This window comes from Lemur catta, chromosome 14, assembly GCF_020740605.2.
Source record: "Lemur catta isolate mLemCat1 chromosome 14, mLemCat1.pri, whole genome shotgun sequence".
Lineage (NCBI taxonomy): Eukaryota > Metazoa > Chordata > Mammalia > Primates > Lemuridae > Lemur > Lemur catta.
The window spans coordinates 11,075,699-11,103,337 of NC_059141.1; the positions used below are offsets into that span (position 1 = coordinate 11,075,699).

At 50.3% G+C, this 27,639-nt stretch overlaps 2 protein-coding genes across 4 annotated transcripts; one reads left to right on the forward strand and one right to left on the reverse strand.

The window, feature by feature from the left end:
• Positions 1 to 97: 97 nt before the first annotated feature.
• EMX2 (empty spiracles homeobox 2) lies at positions 98 to 7,111 on the reverse strand. Of its 3 annotated transcripts, XM_045568148.1 has the most exons (4): positions 7,097 to 7,111; positions 5,919 to 6,916; positions 3,841 to 4,025; positions 98 to 1,605 (listed from the first exon to the last, which is right to left on the reverse strand). In XM_045568148.1, the coding sequence occupies exons 2-4, from the start codon at positions 6,322 to 6,324 to the stop codon at positions 1,438 to 1,440; spliced, it is 759 nt and encodes a 252-aa protein (XP_045424104.1). In that variant the 5' UTR covers positions 6,325 to 6,916; positions 7,097 to 7,111; the 3' UTR covers positions 98 to 1,437. The 3 variants fall into 3 exon arrangements, with proteins under 3 accessions (XP_045424104.1, XP_045424103.1, XP_045424105.1); XM_045568147.1 differs by lacking the exon at positions 7,097 to 7,111 and having other exon boundaries at positions 5,919 to 7,043; XM_045568149.1 differs by lacking the exons at positions 3,841 to 4,025; positions 7,097 to 7,111 and having other exon boundaries at positions 1,502 to 1,605; positions 5,919 to 7,048.
• LOC123649716 (putative protein TPRXL) lies at positions 6,323 to 27,639 on the forward strand. The gene is made up of 3 exons (XM_045567898.1): positions 6,323 to 6,412; positions 7,053 to 7,472; positions 27,408 to 27,639. Exons 1-3 carry the CDS (start codon positions 6,323 to 6,325, stop codon positions 27,471 to 27,473), a joined length of 576 nt encoding a protein of 191 aa, XP_045423854.1. The 3' UTR covers positions 27,474 to 27,639.

The following is a 27,639-nucleotide window of genomic DNA, read 5'->3' on the forward strand; positions in this document are numbered from 1 at the left end:
GGGAGCCTGGGTTTCTTGAGCCTAGTTGGAGAAGGACCACACTCAAATTATTGAGATACATTTTTAAAGATCCACTTCAATTTTCCAAGACAACTACTCTGAGGGCATATTGATAAATCTTTATTGACAAAATATTGACATTGACATACTTCTTGGAAGTATATAGTGTGTTAGAATTCTAACAAATTAACACAAAACACAAAAATATTTACATTCTGGTATAGAAGACATTAAGGAAGCATTTGTCACTCTCTTTAGTAAGTCTATGATCTTGGAATAGAAACTCAGTGCTTGAAAACTTGCCGCTGTGTGCTTGGCCACACTTAACATCGTCCCCGCTAACTACAGTCCTTCAGTTTTTGCAACAGATAGATTTAAAGTTTGGAATGGCCATTACAATGAATGGTTGAACTCAGCCAATTTCTCCAACCACTAAAAGGAGAAGTTTACTTCGTGGTTTTAAGCCTCAGGATGTTAGGAAAGGGAATGTCCAAGAAATATAATTAATTTAGCATTTTTTCCAGTACAAGTCCTGACTCTTCTTGTGGGCACCCTCCCCCACCACCCCCAGCCCCCCGTCCTGCTCCCCATTTCTCTGTAAGAGGACCACTATCGCTGAGCCTACTTCATTTAGCTTTCACAATCACTTTGAATCAGAAGGTATCAAAAAGTGTTTACAGACTGCACATTTCTCAGAAAATAAATCAAAATGGAAAGCACACAGAACCTGTCTTAAAAAGGAAAAGAAAATTACAATTCATTTTCGGTCTTTAGACACCATTTGCCCAAAAACTGCTACATGCAATTCAAGATTTTGAAACAGGTGTGGGATGGGGCTAGATATGGAATTTTCATTTGTAATTACTAATTATTTTTAAAGATTGGGGGAAAACACTGTGAAGTGCAAAATAAAAAGTCCTGTGTCTGGTTGGGTTGTTTGTTTTTTATCATCACTATTATCATTTTTTAAGTGGACTGTGATAAACGGAATACCTGCCAATCATCTTGTCTAGCTAGTTTGGTGTTTGACTGACAGCTCCCCTTGTCAGACCGCACGTACAGGTTTGCCACATTCGGATAGATCTCTCTCGATCTCGATCTCTCTCTCTCTCTCTCTCTCTCTCTCTCTCTTTCTCTCCCCCCCTTCTCTCTGTCTCTCTCACTCACTCACTCAGCTGCCTCTTTAGACGAGGGTTGCATGTTGATGAAGGAGTCTCCGTCCTCTGCCATCTCAGTGCGGCTGATCGGGACCCTGTGCCCCCGCTGCCCAAAGTCTTCGCTGCGCGCCGCTGCTCCCTCAATTGCCTCTCCCTTTCTCGGTGAATGTGTGTGCGGTTTGTTTTTGTTTTGTAGGGGTTTCTTTCTTTTTCTTCTCCTGCTCTCCCTATCTCTGTTTTGCTTCGTGTTGTCCGTGTCTGTGGGGTTAGGTTTGTGTTTTTAATCGTCTGAGGTCACGTCTATTTCCTCCGGACTCGCCTGCTTGGTGGCGATTCTCCACCGGTTAATATGGTGCGTCCCTTTTTTCTTTTGTTGTGAATCTGAGCCTTCTTCCTCCAGCTTCTGCCTTTTGAACTTTGTTCTTCGGTTCTGAAACCATACTTTTACCTGCAGGGGAGAGGCCGATGGGGCGCGTTAGTTCTTTCACAGCGCCCTCCTACCAAGTGCTCCATCCCTTCCTGGAGCCCTGACACCCATCCCAGACTCTGCAAAGGCTCAGCCCCCCTGTTGCATTTCCTAAGGTCTGCCCTCCCCCTGGCTTCCTCTCTGGAGCAGGGCCCCTACTGCTGGGCGGGTAGGAGACCTGGCTACCTGCCCTTCTGAACCCTCCTGGGAGCCATTCCCGGGGTCCCATGGCCCAGAGTGCACTGAGCTTCTCACCCGGCCCTACACAGGGCACCATCCATACCATACTGAGAGCAAAGGCTTTCCAAAGCATCGGAAACACTTATAAAAAATAAACAATGAAAAATAAAAGGAGATATATCCCTAACTCCCTCCGGCAAGCGTGCTGCAAGAAAGACCCGGTCGTCAGCTGCTACAGCGTCCCTCAGGGCCCAATGTGCTTTCTATTTTCTCTTGGTCTAGGCGGCGTTTCCTAAATATAGCGCCTCCTATGCGAGGCCGGGCTCCTGGGTAGACGATCAGGGTTTGTCTGAGCTGCGTCCTCCTTGGTGGGGACTCTTACAGGTGAGCTGGAGGGAGGTGGGGATGGAGGAAGCCAGGAAGGACAGTGGAGTATGTACAGGCCTCTGGACCAACCCAAATGTACCTTTCTAGCTAGGAAAAGGGGTTCAAAAGTGAAAGCTTCTGAAAGATCGTGGGCTAGATGGAAAGTAAGAGAGAAACAGAATGACGAAGTGAGACCAGAGTGAGCCTTCTCTTCCCTCCTCTGAACTGGCCCTAGAACTGGCCAGAGTTGACCTCAAAACTGGTCACATCACTTCCCACTAGGGTGGGGCTGGCGGCCTGGCCTCTCCAGAGCAGCTGCTAGAGGTCTGTGGCGCAATGAGGTTGGAGTCGGCTGCCATCCCATGGCCCCTTGGGAAAGCTGGGTGGGGGTCCCCATTCTCAGACCAGACAGTAACGTTGTCCAAGCTTCTCAGCACTGGGGTACGGATGAGGGAGATGGTGGTCACTGCACCTCCCATACGCACAGCCAATCCTATATAGATAGCAATAGCCCGGCCCAGTCCCGATCCCTGAGCCCCTGAGGTACTCTCCACTACCTCCTTTGAGAAGCCAGCCAGTCCCGACTTGCTCTCCCCGAATGCCCCAGTCCCCCAAAGTGCCCCATGAAAAAGCCGAGCGGGAACAAGGCTGAATTTAATTTGCTTTGAGTTTGCTAATTGAGGGGGAGGATGGTTCATTTCTCCCCGGCGCTCGCCCAAGGCGCGCGTCAGTGCGCTCGGGGCTTGACACGCACACAAAGACTCCAGGCAGCGTGGGCAGCGAGGCGGACAAAGACCACCGCAGCCTCGGCTGTCCGGGAGAAATCAGCCCGGCCGCGCCTTGTGCCGCCCGGCACAAACCCGCGAGGCCCTCCTCAGTTTTGGGGGTGGAGGGACATTTTAAAACAAAAGCCTCGACCTTCTTGCACTGCCCAGAAAAAGTGTTACAAGTTAATCTGCCCCGAAAACGTTACTGTTTACTGGGAACTTTGACCCTGTCCTGCGGCTCCATGTACAGTAGCGCCTACTGTAGCCCTGAGCCTCCTCCCCACCCTGGGACAAGCCCAAGCCAGGCCTGCCTTGAGACCCTGCTGCGCAGAAGGCCGGTCCCCTGAGCCAGACCCTCTCTGCAGCCTTCCAGTTTTATTTCTCTAATTTAGGTTGCACCCATCATGCCTGGCCTCCACCTTCTGACTCTCCCAACCCCTTAAGGGAAGTAACTGGAGCCCACGGTGTGAGCCATGGGCCCGCAGTGGCTCAGAACTCTCCCTTAACCCACATCGTGCCCTCTCCAGTCTTGAGCCCCAAACACCTGGACACCCCACTGTGATATCCTTCTTCTTGGACCCCAGCAGGGTCCCGCAATCTCACCAAAAGTCTCACCAAAAGTGCGGAGATGTCTTAGCCAGGAGCTACAAAGCATGCCCAGCCGGACGGAGGAAACAACTCAGCACATCCCCCCAGAAGTTGCAGTGGGTCGGCTCTTACAGCCCCTTGCTGGAGTCCAACAAAGCCAGGCACCTTGAAACCTAAATCCTGAGCCCAAGCGTGGAACCAGCTACCAGGACCTTCACCAAAGGCCCTCTCAGAGCTCCGCACTTACCAGTGCTGGGTGTCGGATTCGGTGCGGGCCCACGCCTGGAAGGGTCTCTGGTGCCTGGGCCACACTCACCTGAGTTTCCGTGAGGCTGAGGCTGTGTGCCAGCTGCTTCCTTTCCGCGCCCACCACGTAGTGATTCTTCTCGAAGGCGTGTTCCAGCCTTAGAAGCTGGGACGGGGAGAAGGCGGTTCGAATCCGCTTCGGCTTTCTGGCCAGCGCATTGTGCAAAAGGAAACTCTCAGGGCTAGTGTCGTTCCCTGCAGGGGGCACAGCAGAAGTTCCATTAGGGGGGCCACTCTAGCCGGAGCCGTTCGCTTCTCCCGAGCCGGGCTGGCCGGGCACAGCGCTCAGGAACTCCGCATAGCCCGTGCTGCTCGACCTGCGGGAGCCGGTGATCCTCCCGAGGCGCACGAACGGTACGCCGGCCCAGCTGCCCGGCCTGGACCTCCAGGGCTCCACCTGTACGGCACCCAACCAGCAGCTGCCCCGGCTGGGCCAGTGCTCAGGCTCTGACCTCTGCGGGCTCCGCAGCCGCGCTGGCGCCGCGGGCCTCGCCACCTCCGCGCCCGGTGCCGGGGGCAGGGGAGGGAGCCGCAGGGCCCGGCTCTGGGATTGGCGCCCACGACCCAAAGAAATGGCTTTCTCTTCTTTCTAACCTCTCGGGGAACTTTGACCCAGAGTGGAGAGGCGGCGGCCTGCTATCCAGAGTTTTGTTTAAAAATTGTCTTGTTACCCCTCCGGGAAATTACAGAGGCCGGGCGAGTAGTTGCAGCCCGACCGCTACAAAAATCTCTCCCGGGTGCATGCCCGGCTTCTCCCGCTGCTGCCCCGCTCCAGAGAACTAGAAGAGAGACGCGAGCGAAGGGATCGAAACCCGGGGGCTCCCGATCGGCAGGCACCGCGGGGACTGTCTGCGGCCCCGCAAGATCCCGGGTGCTCCGGATCCGGTGGGGGGACCAAGAGTGTGGTTGGCAGAGAATGAGGAAAGGGAGCCCTAAAGTTTTCGAGCAAAGCCAGAGAGTCTCGGATTTACGCGTTAGAGTAGGAAATCGATTCACTGAAAACCCAAACAAAGAAAAACAAACCGACAGTCCAGGCAGGAATGGAGACAAATCCAGTTCAGGAGTAAGGGTGAAAGGTTTTTTTTGTTTTGTTTTGTTTTTTTGGTTTGTTTTTTTTTTAATTGTGGGAAGGGGGGTGACATCTACCCGACTCCAGGCTCTGGCAAGAACGCAAAGGGTTAATGAACGGACAAGCCGCTGAGTATTGATCGGCTGCCGCCAGAGAAAGATCTTCTACCGACTCACATCGGTAAACTATCCCTTTTTCTGAAGTTTTAACTTTCCTCCCACTCCCCACCCAGGGAAAAACAAACAAATCAAAAATATCGCAAGAAATGAAAACACCCAAACATCTTTCCCTCCCAGCCTGTCTCTAGACCCGTTTCATTTCTCTTAAAAGAAAGAAAAACAAAAACCAGACCGAACCTGCCTTCCCGCCGCGGCGGCTCGGCGCCCCAGTTAAGCAGTTCTCGGCGAGAGCGCCGAGCCCCGGAGCTTTCCACCCGCGCGGGTTCCCGCCCCTCCCTGGGTCTCAGAAAAGCAGGAAAAGAATAAACCCCTATACTTTGCTCCGGGGGCACGAGGGTCCCTGGCCTCTGGAACAGGGTGGAAGACCAAGAAGTCGCGGGTCTGGGTTGAAGGGGCGTGAAGTGGGTGGCGAACAGGATCGAACGCAGTAGAAGGCAAACCTGGCGGCCTGGCCCTGTCCGTGCCCCTTGGAGCTAGAAAGGCTTGGGGGCATCTCCAGGAGACCTGGAGCCTGGGGACTCTGGGGGCTCTGGGCTTCCTGGCGGGCGGGCACGCAGAGCAGGCTGTCACAGCCTGCCCCGACCCGAACGCATTCGGGGACAACTTCTCCGTCCACACCCCTTCCCCAAGGGTCAAGCGGCCCGCAGGCCAGCACTCCAAACCGGCCACAGCTTCGGAGACTGAGGATCGACACCACGCCCTGCCCCGAACCCGGCGCGCGGGCCCGCGAGCCGGAGCAACCTCGGTGCAGGCCTTGCCAAGCGCCCACCTGGAGCAGGCCGGGGGCAGTGAAGGATTCGGCGGGAGCGGCGCGCTGCAGTCCCGCGACGTGGCACGTACCTTGGAAGCGATGACCCAGATATCGGTAGCGGTGGATGAGCCAGGGGTAGAAGGTGGACGGGTCCCGCTGCTGCGAGGCGAAGAGGGGGTGTGGCGAGTGCGAGGAGGGCAGGGGGTGGGCGGCCAGGGCGTGCGGCGGCGGCACCGGGTGCACTGGCACGGCGGGGTTGGGCGGGTGCGAGACCGCCTCGGCGAACACCAAGTCCGGGTTGGAGTAGACGCCCCGACCGGCGGCGGCGGCGGCAGCCGAGTGGAAGCCGTTGAGGAACGGATTTATGGGGCTGGAGTTTGCGTAGCTGAGCGCCGCGGGACGGATGGGGTCCTCGGAGCGAGAGGCGGGCAGGGGACTGTCCTTGGCCACTAGCGACTCGATGGTGAAGCAGCGCTTGGGCGCCGGCTGGAACATGCTGCGCCGAGGAGTGGGCGCCCTGGGCTCCCAGCTCCCGGCGACCGCGGCACGTTGCCTCCGCCGCCCGCTGCCCGCGGCGAGGACGGTAGAGAATTGGGGACTCGTTTGTTTGGGGTGGGGGTGGGGGCGGGGGCGGGGGATGGGGGGGAGGAAAGGAAGAAAGAAAGGAAAGGAAAGGAAAAGGGAAAGGAGGGGGGAGGGAGAGGGAGAGGGAAAGCCAAGGATCCCGAGAATCTTGCACCAAACGCACCCAACCTGGAGAGAGGGGGGAAAAATCCTTCCAGAAGAATTTGCAGGCGTGGATTGGGGTAATATTTTTTTTGGAGAGATGTCGTGGGGGGATCAGAGTTAGAGGCAGGGAGGAGAGGGGGGCAAAGTTTCTCGGGGGAGGCAAAAAAAAAAGTTTTTTCTCCTCTGCAAAAGGCGGGCAGGGCGCCCTAAGTCCAAGGACAATCCATGGAAGTGTTCGCTTCTTCACAAGTTGTGCAAACGATTTGTTAGTTCATGAGCCTAATTAGTGCGGGGATCACATAAACAGCTTCCTCCGAAGCCTGGTAAATGGCTTGATGATTGGTCGCTATTACTCGCCCTGAGGTGGAAGGGGGGAGACTCTTTAAAGTGCGTCAGAGGGACGCGAGCGCCTGGGAACCCGGAGGCCTGGATCCGGGCCCAGGTGGAACGGAGTCGGCGCCGCAGCCTCGGCCGTGCCTCCCGCCGCCCGCCAGGCCGCCCGGCCTCTCCGCGCCCGCGCCCCGCGCTCCCAGCTCACTCGCTCCCGCGGCGCCCGCTGCGGCTTCTCCTCCTCCTCTTTCGCCTCCTCCTCTTCCTCCGGTTTCTTCTCCTCCTCCTCCTCTTCCTTCTCCTCCTCCTCCTCCTCTTCTTCCTCCTCCTCTTTCCCCACCTCCTCCCCCTCAGCCACTGCCTCCTCCTCCAACACCACTACCACTCCCTCCGGGGCACCCGGGTCCCTGCAGAGTCCCGGGTCGGCGCCGCCTCCGCTGCGGCCCCCTGGATCCCGAGCCTGCAGCGCCCAAGCTGATAGGACAGACGGACGGACAGATTCCTCGCGCCTAGCGCTCCACGGCTGCTGCCACCCGCAGCCCCGCGTCGGGGGAACTGGGATCGCCCCGGGAAGCACCTCGAGGGTAAGCGGGCGGGGGCTGGTTCCCGGCGTGGACTAAAGGTACTGTCCGGTTGTACCAATTCCCACACTCAGCAAAACTCCCAGCGTTTTCCTAGGCGAAGAGGGAGCCTCGGGTGGGGGTGGGGGTCCTTCCACGCCTCCAACCGCGCGTAGCCTCCAGGTCCCAGGGTCTGTGCTTTCGCGATCCGTGACCCCGCTCGTTCGTTTGCAAGTCGAGACGGAGCCGCCAACCCTGCCGGAGCGGTGGACTTCCAACTCGCGCCCGCTCTCGCCCCACAGTCTTTCGCTTTTTCCGTCTGGGAGGGTGCTCGCCTCCTTCCCCAAAACAGTTCCTTCTGGAATATCTGGGACCGGGAGTCCAAGGTCAGGGGAGAGCCCAATGTAGTGCTACTCTACTATTATGGTTCCGTTGCAGTTATTTTGGATAGTGTTGTCATTATTATTATTGTTGCTATTATTATTATTTCTATTATTATTCTGCCATCTGTTGTCCTAGGGACGAGTTGCTGAGCAAACCCAGGGCTCGCAACCAGGGACTGCGGATTGAGTCTCCGGTCCTGAGCCGTGTCCGCATTTTCGAGCTCGCCCTCGGTTTTGGGATGATTTTAGGGCCGAGTTCCCTCGTCCCCATTGGCTCACGCGGCGGCATAATTATGATCACATCCCCCAGGCTGCTGGCTCTGCTCTCTGTTTATTGGTGGTTAAAGATCTATTATCTATTCATCAGCCGCCTCTCTTTTTCTTTCTTTTTTTTCTTTTTGCCAATTACAATCTTCTAAAGTAAAGTACCAGCAGGTATTTTGCACGTTTACAATTAATGATAAAAAATCTAGCGTCCTTTAAATCTATTACTCCCAGGCCCATGTTATTTCTCTTAAGGAGGAAGAAATGCCTGTGTTTGGTGACTAGGTTGCCGTGAGAAGTGGATCGGGAGGGGGAAGAAGAGCGAAGTTCACAGTGAGCAAGGCTGCAAGGCCACCAGACCCAACAGCCAGGGTCCGGGACTTAGGACATGCTCCAGGCTTCCCCAGCTACTCTTTTCCTCCCTTGATTTCATCTGCTGTGTATTTCTGTGTCCATTTCTCTACTTAATTCCAGATATAGTGCTGGCCGGGAGAGAGGGTCCAAATACCTCTTCTGGGAAACCCTTTAAAGCAAGAGAGGAGTTGGGAGCAGTGTTTTCTGGGGTTGTCAGGGTGCCACACAGATTAGTGGGAAGAGGATAGAGATCATCTTCTCTGCCCCCCAACCTTCCCAGGGCACACAGATGCACATATTCACACACCAGACAAGTGTGAGCCTCAGCTTTGTCTTCACAGTGTGAAAAACCTTTCTGTCCTTTAGGCTTTGGACCTCTGTGACAACAACTTTGGGCTGGGGTCCTGGCCTGGTATTGACATTGAGTTGGTTCCAAGTGTCCTTGCTTTGCCCCCTTCCTTTTTCCAGGCCCAAAGATTCTGGGCATTAGATTCAGCTCCTTGGGGTGGGGGTGCACTGGAAGACAGACGCACCTCCTTTGAGCCTGAACCACTCTCTCCCAAAATATTTTCTCAGGCTTGGATATCCCTCCCTCAACTAGACTGTGGGGACAGAGGCCCCATCTCCTCTGGGCTGACAGGAAGCCTGAAGGGTGGAGGTCTTTTGGATGAGTCCAGCCAGCAAGCCCAGAGGGGAGCTAGAGGTCGGCCCTCCAATTTCTGAAGCTGGAAACAAATACCCAATTTAAGCAGGCCATGGATCCCACGTCCTGGCAAGCAGAAGAGAGCACCTTCCCACGAACCTCTGAAAGAGGACTGGAGGGCAAGGCTCTGAAAGCACCCTCAGGCCAGGCCCTCCAACCGGGCCTGAGATGTCGGGGTTGCAAAGTGAGACCACTAAAAGCTCTAGCTTCACTTCAGGGCAGAGAATGGCTGTTTACTGCACAGTTAGCAGTACTGATCTTGGCTGGGGGATAAAAGTTGTTGACCTTGAGGGCAAGGGGAATTCAGTCTATGTCTGGGAGATAGGGTGAGAACCCTCTCATGGTTCGTGATATAGAAGGGTGTTAGGTGCTCCCCCTCTCTTAAAACTTTCAGCTGTGAGTGCTGAAATATAGTCCATACTCCCTTAACCCTTCCCCCCTTCCACCAGTTGGTGTTGGGAGAATCTCCTAAAGGAGCAAGTGACAGAGTGACAGCCTGGAGACAGGACTCCTTTGCTTCCTGCCTGAGGTGGGGAACATTTGTCTGGAGCAGAAGACCTGACTGCTCCCAGGTCTAACAGGTGGAGCCATCCTCTGCAAGCCACCAACTTTTACAAACTCCCCCACCTATGGCCTGCTTTGTCCCAGGGGCTCTGGCTGGCCATCTGGCAGGTGGGGGAGGGTGAGGAAGCAGCAAGGTCTGGTACCGCCTTCCTCAAGGGAGAAGGGCATGACAGTTCCTCTGACCCAAGAGCCATTGCCCCAAGTGGCATTCCAGCCCTCTTGAAGGAGCAACGGGTTTCCGGGTTTCCGGTGAGTCCGGGGCAGTGCAGAAGCCCAGGAAGGGGGGTAATCTATGCTAATTGATGGGCCCGGACCTAAGGAGCCCAGGAAGGTTTGTGCTGTCTGGCCCGATGTGCCGGGGAATTAACTAGGATAGTAACTCATTAACTATAGTGGCCAGTGCAGGCGCACCAAGGCACTGGGCACTCTGGTCTGGACTCAGACCCTGAACTCTTAGACTCCATGGCTGCTGCTCACTTTACTCGTAGCTTTGGGCCTTGCAGGACGCAGACCCCGTTTGTTCCTTAGCCGCCCAAGGAGTGGGTGTTTAGTTAAGTACCAGGTGTGCAGTGAGAGGTGGGAGAATTTCTGAGACTCCAGTTTAGAGAAAGGGCTTCCTCCCTCTGCCCCATGTGTTCCCCAAGGCACGGCTGCCTATTGGGCTCTGTAGGCTCAGGAGTCTATACTCTGCAGGCAGCTGGACTAGCAGACTCATCTGAAGGTTCTAATCTCAGATCTGTCACTTACTGAATGACTTCGGACAACACTGAAACCCCTCCAGCCCTCATTTTGTCGTATGTAAAAATGCAGCCAATGCTGCCTGGGAGGCAGTGGAGGACATCAGTATGGCTTGTTTTGGGCAAGCAATAGAACAGTTCTACTTCCTGATTGTGGTAGTACTTACATGACTGTATATGTTTTTCAAAACTCATAGAACTGTACACTACAAAGGGTGAATTTTACTGTATGTAATGATACCTTAATAAATCTGCTCCTCCACACACACACATACCAATACGAGAGGCTTGCATTTACAGCTTAACTGCGTGACCTTGGGCAAGTTACCTAACGTCTCCACACCTCTATTTTCTCTTCTTTGAAATGGGAATAAATAGTAGTACCTTGGCCCTTGGGATTGTTCAGTGAGATAAGCAAAGTGCTTAGACTGTCCGTCTGGCACATACTGAACTACAATAAGTGCTCCTGTCCTTGATGTTATTGTTGTTACTACTTACCCCATCCAGGGCTTGTTGCTGGGCTCCAGGCACCGAACAATAAAGTTATACAAACATGAGCTGATGCTGGTCTCACATTCCTGCCACGCTCCTTCGTCCTCCCCCAAAGGCCTCATACTTCCCTAGGGAGATGTTGGGCTGAGCGAGGCCTGGATTTCTGGCTCCTGGGAGGCATCAAAGGGCAGGAATTCCCGGGGATCTCTGATAACCATCTGCTCCGAGTTTCCTGCAAGCACCCTGTGCTTCAAAGGCACAAATGGCGGTGCCTTACCCTCTTATGGCTCCGTGCTAGGCCTGTGAGGTATCTAGGGTGGGTGCACGGTCTCTTGCAACTCAGAAGAGGTACTCAGGGGCTGCCTGGGGTCATTACCTGTGTGACTTTCACCTTCCTGAGCCTTGGTTATCTCTTCATTGAAAAGGAAATACCGATATCTTACCGGTTGTTGAGAGCAGTGAGTGAGCTAATGCTTAGCACACTGTTAACGTTCATCAAATTTTGTTATTGTTAGGTCATGGCCTTCTGGGGTCCTGCCCACCCACTACACTTGAACACGTCCAGGTCGCCGCAGTTTGGACCCTCGCAGTGAGCCGGTACCGCGAGCCCGCACCGTGCGCCCGCGGCTCAGGGCGGGAAGCGCTAACGCCAGTGCAGGGTGCGCCCTTTCCCCCGCCCAAGGCACGCGAAAGGCGACCTGAGCTGGGGCGGCCTCGGGCCAGTTAAGAATTGCACCAACCCACAGTAATTCCCAGGCACTCTGGCCTCTCCGAAAGTGTAGGGCGTAGGAAAACGAAAAGTAGAATTAATATCTTAAAAACGTTTTTATAAAATTATTACGAGAAATCTCTTTCTGGCGGCCTCCCCAGAGGCCTCTCGCCAGGTCCGTGCGGCGCCGGCCCGGGGCCCCGATCGGCGTGCGCGCAGCGGCGCCTAGTGGCGAGGGCGCGGCGCGGGCGCGGTTCCCGCGGAGTCCCGCAGCCAGTGCGCTGAGGAGCGCTGGGGCTGCGCCCCGCTGCCAGGGTCTCGCCGAGACCGCAATCCAGGCCAGGGAAGGAGATCTAAAGAGGCTCACTGGCTACAGGGGAGAGCGGGCGACTTGGAAATGCTGTTCCCTCCATCAGCTCCAGCTTCAGAGTTCACCATCCACGCTCGAATTCCAGCTTCTCTAGGAGTCCGGCTCCCTTCCGGGGGGGGGGGGGGACAGGGGCGGGACAGACTGTGCTCTAAGAAGGACTAGGCGGCCGCCGTGATCACCTGTGCCAGGGAGATGGCCAGTCACTGCGCAAATGCGCTCACAACTCCATGCCTGAGGTCCCAGATCTCCCCGCCCGACCGCCGTGGCTCGGGGAACCGACCTGCGACGGCCTGCGCGGCCCCGCCTGGGGTGGAATCGCAGGGTGCGGTTCTCCGAGATTCGCGCCCCCTCGCGGCGGGCCGAGGACGCCCCGAGCCAGGGGGGGGGTCCTTGGTTCTTGAGGAGATGACAGCTGATTACCCATCACACTCTCGGAACAGCGCACCGTTGGGCCGCTGCGGTGCGGCTCTGGTGACTCGCCCCTTCCTCCTGGAGCGCGCGGACCCCATCGGTCCCGGGGCAGCCTGGCTTCTCTGGTGAGAACGGCTTGGGCTTCACTGGAAACCCGTGAGATATGAAGGCGACCCGGAGCGGCGCCCTCGGCATAACCGCTCGGAGCGCCGAGCCCTCGGAAGGGTTTCCACCCTGGTCCTGGCGTCTGCTGCGCCGGGAGGCTGCAGAGGCGCTGCCCTTCTCCAGACGTCGGCGGGAGCCCTACGAGCGTCAGCGTCTCCCGAGAGCCATCTGTTTTAAGATGCGACGTTTCAGACTTAGAAACTCCCGCGCTGGCGCCCGGAGCCACATTCGGGACCCGGCCGTCAGGTTTTATCTCCATCACGGTGACGCTCGCGTTGATCCCTCAGCACATACGTTGTCCCGATTCACTACTGAAAGCTAGGAAACAGAATCAAAGGGACTCCCCGTTTCTTTCTCCCTCAGCTGCCTTCAAATGAAAGCCTAAGACCAAGCAAGGACAGGCAAGGGACAGACAGACGCAGGGATGCCGGGAACAGGGGCACTCTTGCTCAGAGTGCACCGGCTAGGGATGAAGACAGTTTTGTCTTCCCGCATGCTCCTGGGACGATGGGTGGGCGGGGGTGTCCCCCATCCCTTTGCCCCCACAGCGCATCTCCATTGGGACCAGAGTGCGAAGCGGGGTGCACCTGTGGACAGCTCTACTGGGCTCCCTGGCATCTTCGTGTCTGAGACTGTCCACCACCGATGGCTTCTTATCTTGGAGTCTGGTCCTCGCCGGCAATATAAGGGACTCTTTGGGCTTCTCAGCGTCAATCCACCTTCGAGCCGCTTCTGACACGCTGGCCTCCGCGGAGCCCTTCTCAAGGGGACTTAACCCTTCTGTCAGTACCTCCCCTGTTTTCTGGACTCTGGGACTGGGCTGGGGCTTAGAAGGGGTGGCATCATGCCGTTTGAGGAAAAAGGAAACTTGAGGCTTTTTCCTTTGAACTCCTTGAAACTTGGGGAGGATTCAGGGAAGACCGAGAACACTAACAATTCCTCCCACTTGTGTCGAGTTTTATAGTTTAAAAAAAGAAGGTTATACCCATGATCTCAGCGAACCTCACCATCTGGTGCGGTAGGTTTGGGAAGGAGTCAGGATACCCATCTTTCAGATGAGAAAACTAAGGCTCAGAGGGGTTGCACACTTCCTGGTCACCGGTGCTGTGCTCACTCCGGGAGGAGACAGGAGGGCATGCCTCTTCTTCCCGCCCAGAGTCGTCAGACGCCCGCACTCAAGCCGGGAGAAAAGGCGGGGAAGAGTCTCCCGCAGGTGGACTGGGGCACCCGAAAGCTCGCCCGCAGCGAGGCCGGTCCAGGCCTCCTCACTTAGTGTAACTCGGACGCTTGCCTCGTAAGCTCGCCTCGTATGCACTCGCCCACCGCTGTCCTCCAGGCCACTTTCCCTGGCCTCAGCCTCGCCCCACGCCCTCTTTCTTTCCCGTTTGTCTCCTGCGGACTCAAGCCCCGGGTTTAGGACTGGAGGGCGGTGGATGTCCTTGCCGCGCCCAGGGCTGGAAATGCAGCCCTGCGGGGGAGGAGGAGCGGCGGCCGAGACTCGGTGCCCCAAGTTGCTGACGTGGCCTGCTCAAAGCTACCCTGAAACCTCTGCTGGTGGCCACAGAGCAGCGCCTGCGCCCGCTGGCGGGAAAACCAGGGCGAGGGCCGAGCTCCCATCGCAGCCAACAAGGCGACCCCAAGGCTCCTGGTCCGGTGTCTTCTGCCTCCCTAGCTCTGCCGCCTGCGAAGAGTGAGCCGGCGGACAGAGGAGCGGACAGGGCCTGGGAGTATTCAAAGATGCCCACAGAGGGTCTGATCACGGCCAGCTCCCTGTCTCCCGTCGTGCCCCGCTAAGGCCCCACTCTTCCCGGAGTAGCCACACCCAGGCCAACCCTGGAGGCCATTAATTACAGGTGTCCTCTTTGGCATCTCGCTAGGTCCCAGCTCCTCGGGGGAGGCAGAAGGAATCCTCTGGTTCTGGCCCCCGCATCTCCCCCAACCCCACTCCCAACACATTCACATTCTGGGGCCCCTGGAGCCTGGAAATTGTCCACACCAGGCCCCGCTCCCTTGTGTGCATCGCCCTGGCGTCTGGGCTTGGGGACTCGCGTGTGCCCCGCTTTCCCCGCGGCTACTCAGAGCCCTCCGCTTCGCCGCCAGCCCTGGCTGCTGAAGGAGAGGCCGCGAGTGGGGCCCGAGGGAGCCTGCAGCAGCCAAAGCCCGCTTGGGCCTCCGAGGGCTCCATGCTGGGCCCGAAGTGTCCCCTCGACCCCCAGCCGGGACGGCAGAGGCCAGACTACAGCCGCCCTCCGCTTAGCCCGGCCGCTAGTGGCTTGCTGGGGCTGCGCAACAAAGGGTGGCATCGCGGCGGCGCGGGCAGGGACCACAGTGGTTCAATATTAGCTTTTCATTCCAGTCTATTGTGCCCATCTGAGATAATATTGACTCTGAGGTGAGAGCCCACAGACGAGAGCTTGTGTAACACTCCGCTGCAGGGCGCTCAGAGGGAAGAGAACCAGAAGCAGAGAGTTAAAGAGACTGCAAATAAAAGCCGCTCCCGGTGCAGCGCGCCGCGGGGCCGCCCACGGTCCCCGAAGTGGGGCGCTGGCCACTGCGTGCGCCCAGAACCTCGGACCCGGGAACTAAGGGTCGTGGGAGGGTCTCGGGGTCCCGAGGCTGCTCTAAGGAGGGGCACTGCGCGTTCCCATCGAAAACAGCCCTCGTTTGACACACGCTGCCATCTTCCAGACGATTGATTTTGAGGTTTCTCTTCTAAGTAATTCTGGAGACAAACTAATTCGTGCAACACACTTTTACGTTGCTAGTAAGTCAAAATTGGCCACTGAGCTACTTTCTGCCTTTAAACGGTGTAACTCTTTCGGGTAACTTTTCTGTCAAAGTATTTCTCCTATTTCCCTAGCCTGAGAAGGGAAACACACGCAGCAATTATCATTAAACTGCATTACTTGCGAGTGCGTGGGTAATATCAAATTCTAACTGTGCATTTGGCTGTGCTTTGAATCGCCTCCTTGCAGCCCAGCACTGGGTCCTCTAACTGCCTTGCTAACCGCAGTTTTAAAGGGCCTCTGCAACGCTCCAGTCTTGCACATAAAGATTCGTTTCAATTTCCAAATTGCCTCTAAATGCCTACATTGGAAAATGACACTTTAAGTTGTTTTACATGTTGGAGACAGAATACTTTAGGTTTATGCTCTGGGGACCAAATGCCAAATGCACAGGGCTTGCAATGAACCTAGTGAGTGTGCCCTGGGGTGTCATTTACAAAATTTGTGCCCTCCCCCCAATTTGCAGTCTGACCTCTATAAGAGATAATCCGTTGACTCCGTTACCCTCAATAAGGAGCTGGCCATTTGGGATCTTTGCATCCACCCCAAGACACGTGGGCGTGCCGGGAGCTGGGATAGGGCGAGGGCTGGGGTGGCAGCGTCTGAGACCATGGTGTGCGTCCCTCGGTCCTCTCTGGCGCCCTGTACTGAGCTGGCGCTCTCGACAAGGAGCTCCAGCACAGCACCTCGGATACTTCAGAGGACATTCTGTGTCCTATATACGACCTATAACATATATGGTCCCTTTGTATTGAAAACTGGTTGACACACAATATGTATTATATGGTTTCATCGTATTATATGTTGCTTAATATATATTTAACATCTAGTTCCTATATTACATTATTGTATTACTTATTTAACATCTAATGTTATATTGTACATTATATAATGTATCTTGTATATATAGGTTATATTTATTTGTGTGTGTAAAGGTATTTGAGGGAGCCTTTAGGCTCCCTGGAAGTACATATTTGATCATTTTAATGTAACTTTGTAGAGTACTAATGGAAACCACTTTGAGACCAGCTATGTCTTTAGAACAAATACTCCGGTGTCCAATTTCGGCTCCAGGAAAAGGAGGGGCAGGGACAGCAGGTCCCCTCTGGAAAGGTGTTTTCCAACTGTCCATTCCCTGGGAACAGAGGAGATGCTCTGGACGCTGCCTCTTTTCGCTTGTGTTGTGGAGATGCTTTTGGTTTTGAGAGAGGCCATTTAGAGGCATCGATGGTCCCTAAACTGATGTCATGAATTAAAAATGAATTTGAGGAGTGCAACATAGGCTCAGCTGAGGCATCTGGGAGAGCAGCGGAGGCCTTGCACCTCGTGTTCGGGGCTCCAGCCTCGCTGCCGACGCCGGCTTCGCTGACGCTGACGAGCAAGGGGACCCGCGAGCGAGCGAGCGAGAGGACCAGCGGAGGAGCGTGCGGGCTCCCGCAGGAGCCCGCCCCGCTGGCCACCGCCCGGACCCCAAGCTAAGAAAAGCTGTCCCGGGCTTGGACCGCTTTCAGATCAGATGGTCCCACGTGCAGCCCGCTTTTAATATCAATTAAGGGCTAAAATAAGCAGGCAGTCGGGAGTTCCCATAGGAGGGCAGGGGCCAGGCATGCAGGAGAAAAATAAAGTCAGGATTTCAGATGTCCCTGGCGCCTTATCGCCCCTACAAAAGGCAAGCACCGCTCAAGGAATTCAGTTGAAGTAGCAAAGAAATTTTTAAAAGAAGTAGAAGTCAGGTATAGTCAACTAAAATGTAAGAGATGAGAAACGTCCTAACTTTACAGCCAAATAAACTGGAGGCTGCTAATTCAGAGGCCTGGGAGTTGGAAAGGAAAATGGGGAGGGGTGGGGGTAGATCCAGCAAAGGAGAAAGAGGAGGCAGATACTGTCAGGGTGCCATGCTGTGGGCTGTTTATTTCTCAAAAGCAATCCCCCCCCAAAGTGGTTATTGGGTAAACATCTTGTAGGACACAACAGTGAAACATGGCTAAAACTCAGAGCAGGCGCTTGGGCTCCCCACTTCCAGCAAAACTTGGGAGTTCAGAGAGGCCCAGAGCCTGCCTGGGATCTGGTCCAGTCCCCAGCCTTGGGGGAAGGTTGTTGTGGATGTAGAGAAGTGCAGGCTGTACCTCCCTGCTCTGTCCCAGAAGGGGTTCCCAGGTACCTGCTGGGACGAGCTGGGGACGGTAGAGTGGGAGCCCAGGTAGGAGGAAACAGAATGTCTTGTTGCTAAAAATAAAACAACCTACTCCCCCCACCGGGATGGCTGCAGTCCCAAGGCCTGGCTGCACAGATGAGGAGTGCATCATGATGCCAACCATGTGGATTGGATTTCTCCAGATGGGCTTGGGCACATCTGGCCCATCTGCAGCATTTTCTTCACCCAGGTGATCCATCTTGCCCAACCCTGTGTGATGGAAAACTTTATTCTAATGGTGCAAGCATCAGCGTTCCATATTTCTTCCCCCTTCTCTGAGCCCTCATGATCCTAGTTTACAGGGCAGCTGCTCATGTGTGCTGAAAGCAAGATAGGGTCTATTTCCTTTCTCACCTGCTGCCAGTGCACCTCAAGTGAGAGATAATTTACTTCTATCACAGATGGCACCTACCCCATGTGCTGTGCTAAGCTCCTATTACAAGGACTTGTCTCATCCAGTCCTTGCAGCAATGCATTTAATCCATTAAAGTCTATTCCCATTTTCCATGTGAGAAAACTGAGGCTCACACAAGGTCACATGCACAGCTAATAAATGAGGGAGTCTGGATTCCAACATCTTTTCCTCCCTCTTCACTCAAAATGCCCGCTTTTCCCCAATGAGGAAGTCAAGGCTCACAGGGGCGAGGAAAGAGATAACACTTGGCTCTTTTGTCCTCCAAAAAATCAACGACCATCAGCTACAGAACCTGGATCCCCCACCCCCTTTCCAGCATTCATTCCAGGTTCAGAAGAGATAATAGACAGTTGATGCTGGGATAGCATGTGTGGTTTACAAAGAGCCTGATCACACCCACTTCAGTCACCTCTCTCACCAGCCCTGTGAGGTGGACACTGTCACTATCACCCCATTTTAGGGAGGCAGAAATGGGCTCTGTGAGGTTGCACAACTCGCTCGCTCACTGCCCAGCCAGTCTGTGCAGAACCCTGGCACCACCCAGGCCAGCCCATTCCAAGCCTCCCAGCTTTGTAGATTACCACATATGGGACCATTTAACCAATGAAGTTAGGCCTTGCATTCTGTTGTGAAATTGCTAGGTTTTCTCTTTTTTGTGTTTTAACTGTTCCTGCAAATTCTATTTCAGGATCCAAACTTTCTCTGCATTTATGCCTCGCTTACACTCATTTCCTCTCCATGTGTACACCCATCTGTATTGCAGAGCCACCAAGGAAACAGAACAAGGAGTTGCCCCTTACCTGTGGTCAGGTGATATTCAGAGACCATGGTGTATACGTTTTATCTGTAATTGTATATTCTGCCCTATGACCCTTTGCCTTACATGTGTCATTGAAACTCAAATGTGTGATCAAGAGTTTCCAATTATGTGTGTGTGTATTTTTTTTCATGACTTTCATAGTATTTTTAACCCTTACTTTAGATAATGTTTTCTCTTTGCTAAGATCCAAGGGGAAGAGTTTAAGGTAGAAATGATCCCTTGGTCAAATGGTTCTACATTCAAAGAGATAACCAAGAATCCAGACAGGAAGTGGCTTAAGGGGTCTCTGACCTCAAGGTAAAGTACCAAGTCCCCAGACACTAGCAAGAGCCTGCCAGGGAGGGATGTTCTCAGCCTTCAGACAACCAGAGGCCCCTCACCAGGCTTATTCTGAATCTCATTTATTCACAACCCCACAAGAGCCATGCCCCTCTAACCCCATAAAGAAGCTTTTTTCCCTCATTATTATAAAAGTATATATATGTATATTTTTATATCATACCAGAAAGTGTGAAGAAGTCAGTAACCATCATGCAAATTCCCCCTACCCAGAGGCCACCAATGCTATACATTTTGGGATGTTGACTTTTGACATCTTGGAAACGAAAAGAAATTAGATTATGTCTACACATTTTTGTTATTGTTGTTTCAGTGAATAAAAGAAGGAAGCAGACTATGTGATTCTGTTTATATAAAGTAACAGGCAAAACTAATCTCTGGATATGGAATTCAGAGTGGTGTTCGCCTCTGGCAGGGGTTGACTGGGGAAAGGCACAGGGAACTTTCTGGGGTGCTAGAAATGTTCTAGAACTTGCTTTGGGTGACGGTAACACGGATGTATACACTTGCCAAAACTCATCAAACTTAAGATTTTTAAGTATTTTACTGTAAATCATTATACGTTAGTAAAGAAAAACAAAGAAAGGAAAAAAATCTTGAACAAATGTTGTAGCAAAAGACTGAGCTAAAAATCATGAGATGTTGAGCTAAGACCAGCCACAGGACATCCAGAGCTTTTGGTGGTGGGGGGGGGGGGGTTACCTTCATTCCAGCCTCTCCCCAGGGCTCTCCTTTGTTAAATCCAGGAAGGCTGGTTCCTTAAAAGGGCAATGCAATCTTAAGATCCTGCTGGGGCCCATCTTAGCCAGAGTCCCTCTGCTTTAATGCTATTACCCTGTCCTGACCTAGTGAGGCACTGTGTTTCCTGATAGGCAGGGCTCCTTTGGAGCCTAACAGGAATCCATACTTGAGTCAGGAAAGAAGACAGAAGGCTTTAACTTTCAAACAGATTCCAAAAGTTTTTTTCTTAGTCATTGTGTTGGGCTCAGAACATTATCCCTCATAAAAATAATGTTATCAATGGTGGTCAAAATTCCACCAAAAAAACCTATTATATGCTTACTCTCAAAAATATAGAATTTTCAACTTTGTGTGACCTTTAGTGTATTGAGTGATAGTGGTTGCATGCCATGAAAAAAAAAAAAGAGAGGAAAACAATATCCATTTTTTTCCAAATATATACCTACCTGCCAGGCACTGTGTTGGCATTTGGGATTCAAAAGCCTTCAAGAAACTCACGCTCTAGTGGAGGAAGACTATCTTGTAAATACGTAAGTGCAGTAAAATCTTATACATGTTGTGATAAAGGTCGTCATAATTAAACATAAGAGACAAATAGAAGAGAATGTTGGTTGGCAAGGGAAAACAAATGTTTGAGCAGGGAGGGTTGAGGGGGTAGGAATTAGATGAAGACCTTTAGAGAGACTCTAAGGGGTCATGGGCACTTTGAAAGGCAATGGCCCTGAAGGTGATTCTACCTCCAAATATATGTCTTTCTTTTTCTGTGACAGCATCCCAGTTTAACTTCTCAGCCACTATTGAGGTGGGTTGATTGTTCTTGACTTTCAAATTATTTGAAGGGAGTAGAAGTGGGCAAAATTTACAATTCCAAAGGGAAAAGGAAAGGTATGCAAACTTAGGAGAAGGATTGCCAGAAATGGATTGACTGAGTAGTGAAGGAGGAAAAAGCAAAAACCCCAGCACTGGAGAAGAAAGGAAAGGCCAAGTTCCCCACACCAGCCACGGAGGGTGAAGCTGGCTCAGGGTGGCTTAGGTGCTGTCTCTACCGTGAGAACAGAGTGGCTTAGGAGCCGCTGTGCCCTCAGAAGTAGGGAAGTATGGGACCACTTAAAATCAGGTATTTATAGCATTTTCAGATCACTTTTTCATTCTACCAATATTGAGCATTTAACATATATAAGGAAATCTGCAATTGACGTGTAATTAACAGGGTTGGTGCTTACCCTTAAGAACTAGTTGGGAAACTAGACAGCTAGTTATTATTTAATATGATAAGTGCCCAAACATAAAATACTCAGGAAAAAGATGCTGACACAGGACAAGGAAATATTTCCTGTATTTCTTCCCAAGAAACTCCTGTGGGTGGAGGAAGACCAATATCCCAGGAGATTCTTTAGGAAAAACAGTAAGGTATTTCAGTAACTGGTAGGCAGTAAGACATGGCAAGGAGGGGGATGTGTGATTGAACCTAGGCCGGTAGAAAGAATACATGGAGCAAGAGACAAAAACGGAACAACCATTTATTAAGTGCTTACTGTGTATCAGGTAGTTTACATATACTAGCACATTTTAATTGCCATAAAACCCTTCCAGGGGAGGTATATGTATCCCTCTTTTACAGATTAAAACACTGGGGCTCACAGGGGTTAAGGAAATTCTCCAAAGACACACACAGAATGTGACAGAGCAAGGATTCAAATGTTTTTGTCTGTCTGATTCCTAAGCCCTGACTTCAAGCCACAACTCATCAGGGGGCAATAATAATGCAAGGTACTGACCTCACACAGTTGTTCTGAAGATGGAGTGCGATTAGGGAGTCAAAATGCCTTTGTAAAGTGCAGGCATCAGACAAGCATTAATTGTTAAAATGGTTTGCAGCTATGCCCTCCCCTTCTGGTCAGTTATTCATTCTACAAATATTTCTTGTGTGCATGTGGTAAGCCAGGCTCTGTTCTGGGCACTGGGGATACAGCAGGGGGAAAAGCAGACAAAATCTTTACCTCCTGGAGCTGACATTCTGCAGCAGGACAGTCCACTGGCACGAAGAGAAAGATTGATCAGCCACGTGAGAGAGGCAGCGAACTTAAGGTTGAACAAATCTATATATATATATATATGCACTGTTTAGGATATTGAAAAATTGGAAACAACCTAAATGGAGACAGGTAAAAAAAAATATTATGATCTTTCCATACTACAGAAACCTTGTAACTATTGCAAAGATGGAAGTAGCTCTCTCTTGGTAGTATCTCCAAGACCTATTAAAGGGAGAAAAAAAGCAAGTTCTAGAACAATATATAATAATAAACACTGCTTGTTTCTATTTGTGTGTGTGTGTGTGTGTGTGTGTGTGTGTGTGTGTGTGTATTCAAACACTAATATATGGTTACATGTGTATACTTAGATGTAAACTCAGAGAAAAGTTCTGGAAAGGTATCAAGCTGACAACCATGTTGCGTCAGGAGAGGAGAGGAAAACCAGTGGGGAATTGTGTAAACTGGGCATGTTTACCACTTTTACTAACTACCATGTATACTTCTTGATTGTTTAATTTCTGATGATGAGAATGCATTCATGTATTGCTTCTGTAATTAAACAAGCATGTGGGTACAATTTAGTTATTGCAATATGATTATGGATGACAACTGTTACTCTTTTAATCTCCTTTAATGTTGCTTTAATATGTCCATGGAGAGATATATATGCATAGATGGGATGATGCCAAAACAGAAAAGATAGAATTAAACCATGGTAACCTGGCATGGAAATCTTGCCTCTCCCCACTCCACCTGCAGTTTACAGTGAAACATTTTTTAAGAGCATCATGGGATGTTGGCTAGAAATCCTTGATCTCCCAGTTCTGAGGGACATGTAATTATTTCACGGTTAAGTTAGCCTCAAGGATCTTTGTGATAGATATGACTTCATTATGACAGCATCAGGCCTCTTCGAGCAGTAATTGAGCTTTGGGTGGAGCCACTGTGGGGTCCTGGTGTGTGAGGAGTGGCTCCCAACAGGGTCCTCCTGGTTTCTGAACCAAACCAAGCACACTGACCTTAGCTCTGGCTGATCTCTGAAAACCTGCTTAATGTATCCAATCCGAATCTCTGCTGTTGTCTCTCTCTGTGACCTTGGGCAAGTCTTTGCTCTTTCTGAGTCTCTAATGGAGGGAATTGGACTGTATAGCCTAGAATGTCATTTCCAGTCCTAAACTTCTAATTGCTATTATGGCAAGTTGTTACAGGAGACCACCTTCCATACATTCATTCACATGCACCTGCTGTGTGCTGGGGACAGAGCCGCAAGGAGACAAGGTCCCCAGTGTTAAAGAGCTGCTCGTGGTGGAGTCAGATTATTGAAGATATTGAAGCTGGTGAATCTGCTGGAAACTCTGCCAGTTTCTCAGAACTAGACTCAAAATAGAAGCATGGGGGATCCTCCTCCACTTCTCTGCAGTCTCTGCCTGTAGATCTCTTGGGAAAAACCGGCCCTCCTCCAGCCCCTTAGTTCTGAACATAAAGCTGGTAGAGCCTCTAGCCATGCTGGGTGGCCTAGATACTAACCCACACCCATGTTAGGGTAGGGAAAAGAGTCTCAGCATGGGGCCAGCAATGGCTTGAGGTCACAAAAGTTCCAGAAGGACTGGAGATGGGACTTGGAGATCTTCTGGCCAGTCCACTCATTTCTCAAACTTTTATTGAGCACCTACTGCATGCCAGGCACCTTGCTAGACTGTAGGAGCACAGGTGTGAGTCAGTCAAACACAGGGCTTACAGACCAGGGCATTAGTGAGTGGAAACTTCCTGGGCAGGACGATACCCTCAAAGAATGATCAGATCTGTGCCCTTCTCTGGGGGCCCCAGAGAATAATCAGCCCAACCAGTCTTGACCCCCACGTATCAGAAAGCTGCTGGAGGAGGCCCAGGAGCACCAGACACTGAGTCAGGAGCTGGGGGTCAGAAGTCAAACTATACTGTGGTAGGAAGCTCCATAGTGCCCTAGGTCAAGGCCAAGCTGGAGCAAGGGGAACTTGCTTCCATGGGCTGTGGATTGGTGTTTACCCAGAAGAGAAGAGTCCACATGGCAGGAGCAGAGAATTTATGCCAAGTTGGCCCATCTCCCCCTCTCTCTCCACACTTCCTTGCTGTGTGACCAGGTAAAGGGCTCAACCTCTTGAGCCTCAGTTTCTTTTTCTATAAAATGGGAATAATAACAATTATGCTTGTTCTTTTCTCGGAGGATGACTCTGAAGATACAAGGTAATGAGTGGAAAAGTGAATTACAAAACAGTTTAAGATATAAGCTGATGCTGTTGTACACTTTGAGGTGATGCATCTTCTTGCATTCCCCTCCTCACCCCTTGCCCCAAGACGACCCCTTGCCAGGTCATCGGTGTGAGGATTCCCAGCATAGTGAGTGCAGGAGCAGTGTGGGGGTTGAGGTGGGGGGAGGAATCCCAGCTCCGCTCACCACTTGTGGCTGGAGGGATCCACCCAGAGTCCCATACAAGGTGAGCGGGTGAGCTGCCACTGACATGGGCTGAGCAGCCCATCACTGCTGAGGGTGCAGGTCCCACCCTGAAATGCACTACACCGATGCCTTGTATGTGGGCGGCTCCCAACCAAGAGTACCCAGGGCATGGGGTGATCTGCAGCCCCACAGGTGGCTGTAAGTGGCATTTTCAGGGCATTTGTTGGCTTCTTTGCAGGGAGAGGCTATGTTGTGGTCCTGCAGGCTCCTCAGTAGAAAGAAGAGACTCTTTCGGGCACCAAGAGCCTGAGTATCAGGAGACTCAGCTCCTTGTGGTCCTCATGTGCTGTTAACCTTAGGCAAGTCCCCTCACCTCTCTGGGCAGATTTGTTAGATATGCATTGTTTTATTATAAAACTGATACATGATCAAAAAAGCCTTAAATATGACAGAAAAGGAAAGAGTCAAAATAAAGGTGCCCTACATCCTACCCACCATTGACAGTCCGCTATAAAAATTCTTTTAAATATACAAATAGCTATATATGCTCCTTAGACAGAAATTGGGGTCACAAAGATGTATTGTTCTCCTGCTTGCTCTCTTTCCTTGTCGATACACCACGGGCTTTTTGCCTCTGACAATGTACAGGTCTGCCTCATTTGTTCAGTCAACCACACAGTATATTCCAGCCTCTCTGGACCACTTCCTGGATCTTTACACAGGGTAAATTTCCTGAGATGAAATTACAGGATCAAAGTATTTTTCCATACCCTCAATGTGTTGAATGTTATCATTCCCTTTTAAAACTTTGACAATGGTGAGTGAAAATAATATTTTATTGCTCTAATTTTAAATTGTTTGATTATTAGTGAGGTTGAGCATCTTTTTGCATGTTTAGTGGTTATTTGTATTGCTTTTTCTATAAAAAGCTTGCTCACAGATTTTCTATTGGAGTGATAGTCTTTCTCTTATCTTAAAATAGCACTTTATATAGTAAAGCTCTTAATCTATTGCTTGTCATAAAAGTTACATTCTTTTTCCTAGTTTGTCCTTTGTGTATAGTATGTGCTTCCCATCCCAAAGACTTAAATATTTATGCAGGCAAAATTGTTTGTTTCTTCCTTTGTGGATTCTGAGGTTTACCTCTTTTTAAGAAAGGCCTTTCTCATTCTCAAGATTATGGAATTATTATTCTTTACTTTCTTTTATAACTTTTATAATTTAAAAAAATGTACATCTTTAATACATTTGTAATTTTTTTCTGTGAATGTAGTATGAGGTGAAAATTCAATTTTTCCCCCCTTCAAATGAATAACCAATTATTCAACACCATTTATAGAAAAATCTAGACTTGCTCCACTAATAGGAAATACAATCTTTATCACATACTAGATTCCTATATTTTAGTCCATTAACCTCTTTTCTTCCATTTATTCTATTCTGCATTCTGTTTTATTTATTAGCATATTTGATATTCCTACAACATTGTCATATTGCTTGATTACTCTGACTTTGTAATATATTTTAAAATCCAATAGGGCAAGCCTCCTCTCATCATTAGTCTTTTAGGAAATTTTCTGTTCCCATGTATCTATTCTCCTAGATAATATTTAAAATCAACTTGCCAGTTAATTTAGTCAGAAATTTTATTGGAATTGTGTAAAATTTATAAGCTAATTTGAGAAAGAATTGAAATCTTCACAATATTTAGTCATCTCAACCAGAAACACAATAATCTATTTAGATTTTCTTTGATGTACTTCATTATTTGCTTCTAAACAGGTCTCAGATATTTCTTGCATGAATTATTTATTGTGTTTTTAGTTTTGTGGATGATTTATGCTTTGTTTTGTTTTGTTTAGCTGTAGTGAATGGAATAATTTTTCATTTTATATTTTTACTTGTTATTACTATTATGTGAGAAAACTATTTAGTTTGGGTCTGGGAATCCTTGTCAACTCTCTTATTGTTTCTATTAAGTAATCAGTTGAGTCTCTTGGACTTTCCATTTAATAACTGCTTTACTTAATATCAAAGTAAAGCATGGCTAGTGTAGAAAATGGAAACATACACAAGGAAAGAGACAGAAAGTACCTGTAAAACCTACTCTTCAAAAATAATCAGTCTTAACATTTTGATAAATGTCCCTCAAATATATATGTATACAGTTAAAAAAGTATCATAATATATATATTATACTGAAGTAGACCTATGTAAATGTCTAAGAATTAAGTAGACATATGTATATATAGCTTTGCAAACAGCAACATAATATGCATAATGTTTTATAAGCCACGTTTCCTACTTGGTAAAATATTATAAACCCTCTTCCACATTATTCTCATATATTATCATTTTAATGGCTACACTAATTGTATGAATTTATTTACACAATCCCCTAACTTCAGACATTTAGGTTGAGTATTTTAATATTAGAAATAGTTTAGTGGTGAACATCTGATTAGGTACATCTTTGTGAATATTAATAATTATTTCTTTAGGAGAAATTTCTAGAACTGGAATTTTTAGGTCCAAAGACATACAAATACCTTAAGCTTTTGTGACCAATTAACAAATTGCCCTTCAGAAAGCATGTGCCAATGTACTCTCCCACCTCCACTTATTAATATACATTTTTCTTTACATCCCACTTTCTTCAGTAAACATTATCACGTAGACATTTCATCAGTTCTTGAACTCAGTGGCAACATTGTTTTAACGGTAACGGAGTGTTTTGCCAGCCACCAACCCTCAGCAGTCCCTTCTGTTGCCTGGGATAAACCTAAGAGTTCCTGCCTTCCAGCCCAAGGAACCTCAGTCTGGGGCTCCATCTTCCAAGGTAGAACTGAAATGGTTAATGCAGCCTCAATCCTTTGCCGCCTGCACTTGGGAAGGTGGCAGTGGGGGCTCCGTGAAATGTTAGTCCTATTCTAAGAGATCACTACCTACAAGTAGCAGAAGATTCGTTTGTGCTTTAAATAAAAACTCCTCTTTCCTGTCATTCTTTATCAGGGAAAAGAGTGTCATATTTCTCCCCATCAGGTGTTCGCTTGGCAAGGAACTCAACTAATTCAGAAACCCTTCCAGCAAGGGGATACGTTTTTCTAAGCAGCACAGGACTACAAACACATCTGCATTGACAAGTTGCAACTTATATCCTTCTATGGTATTTTTGCTCTTTTGAAAATGTTAATAAAAACTTAATGTGGAAAAAAAACAACTTTTTCCAAATATGTGTACCAATGGGCCTGAGGCGACTCATACTTTCTTATGA

Bases quoted from the DNA above. Each gene is read 5' to 3' on its own strand.
- LOC123649716 (XM_045567898.1), top strand. From the start codon at position 6,323: ATGCTGCGCCGAGGAGTGGGCGCCCTGGGCTCCCAGCTCCCGGCGACC. The intron at 6,413-7,052 runs GTAGAGAATTGG...GCCGCCCGCCAG, and splicing joins CGCTGCCCGCGGCGAGGACG to GCCGCCCGGCCTCTCCGCGC. The intron at 7,473-27,407 runs GTAAGCGGGCGG...TCTCCCCATCAG, and splicing joins CCCCGGGAAGCACCTCGAGG to GTGTTCGCTTGGCAAGGAAC.
- EMX2 (XM_045568148.1), bottom strand. From the start codon at position 6,324: ATGTTCCAGCCGGCGCCCAAGCGCTGCTTCACCATCGAGTCGCTAGTG. The intron at 4,026-5,918 runs GTACGTGCCACG...TGCCCCCTGCAG, and splicing joins TCTGGGTCATCGCTTCCAAG to GGAACGACACTAGCCCTGAG. The intron at 1,606-3,840 runs GTGAGTGTGGCC...TCTCCCCTGCAG, and splicing joins TCAGCCTCACGGAAACTCAG to GTAAAAGTATGGTTTCAGAA.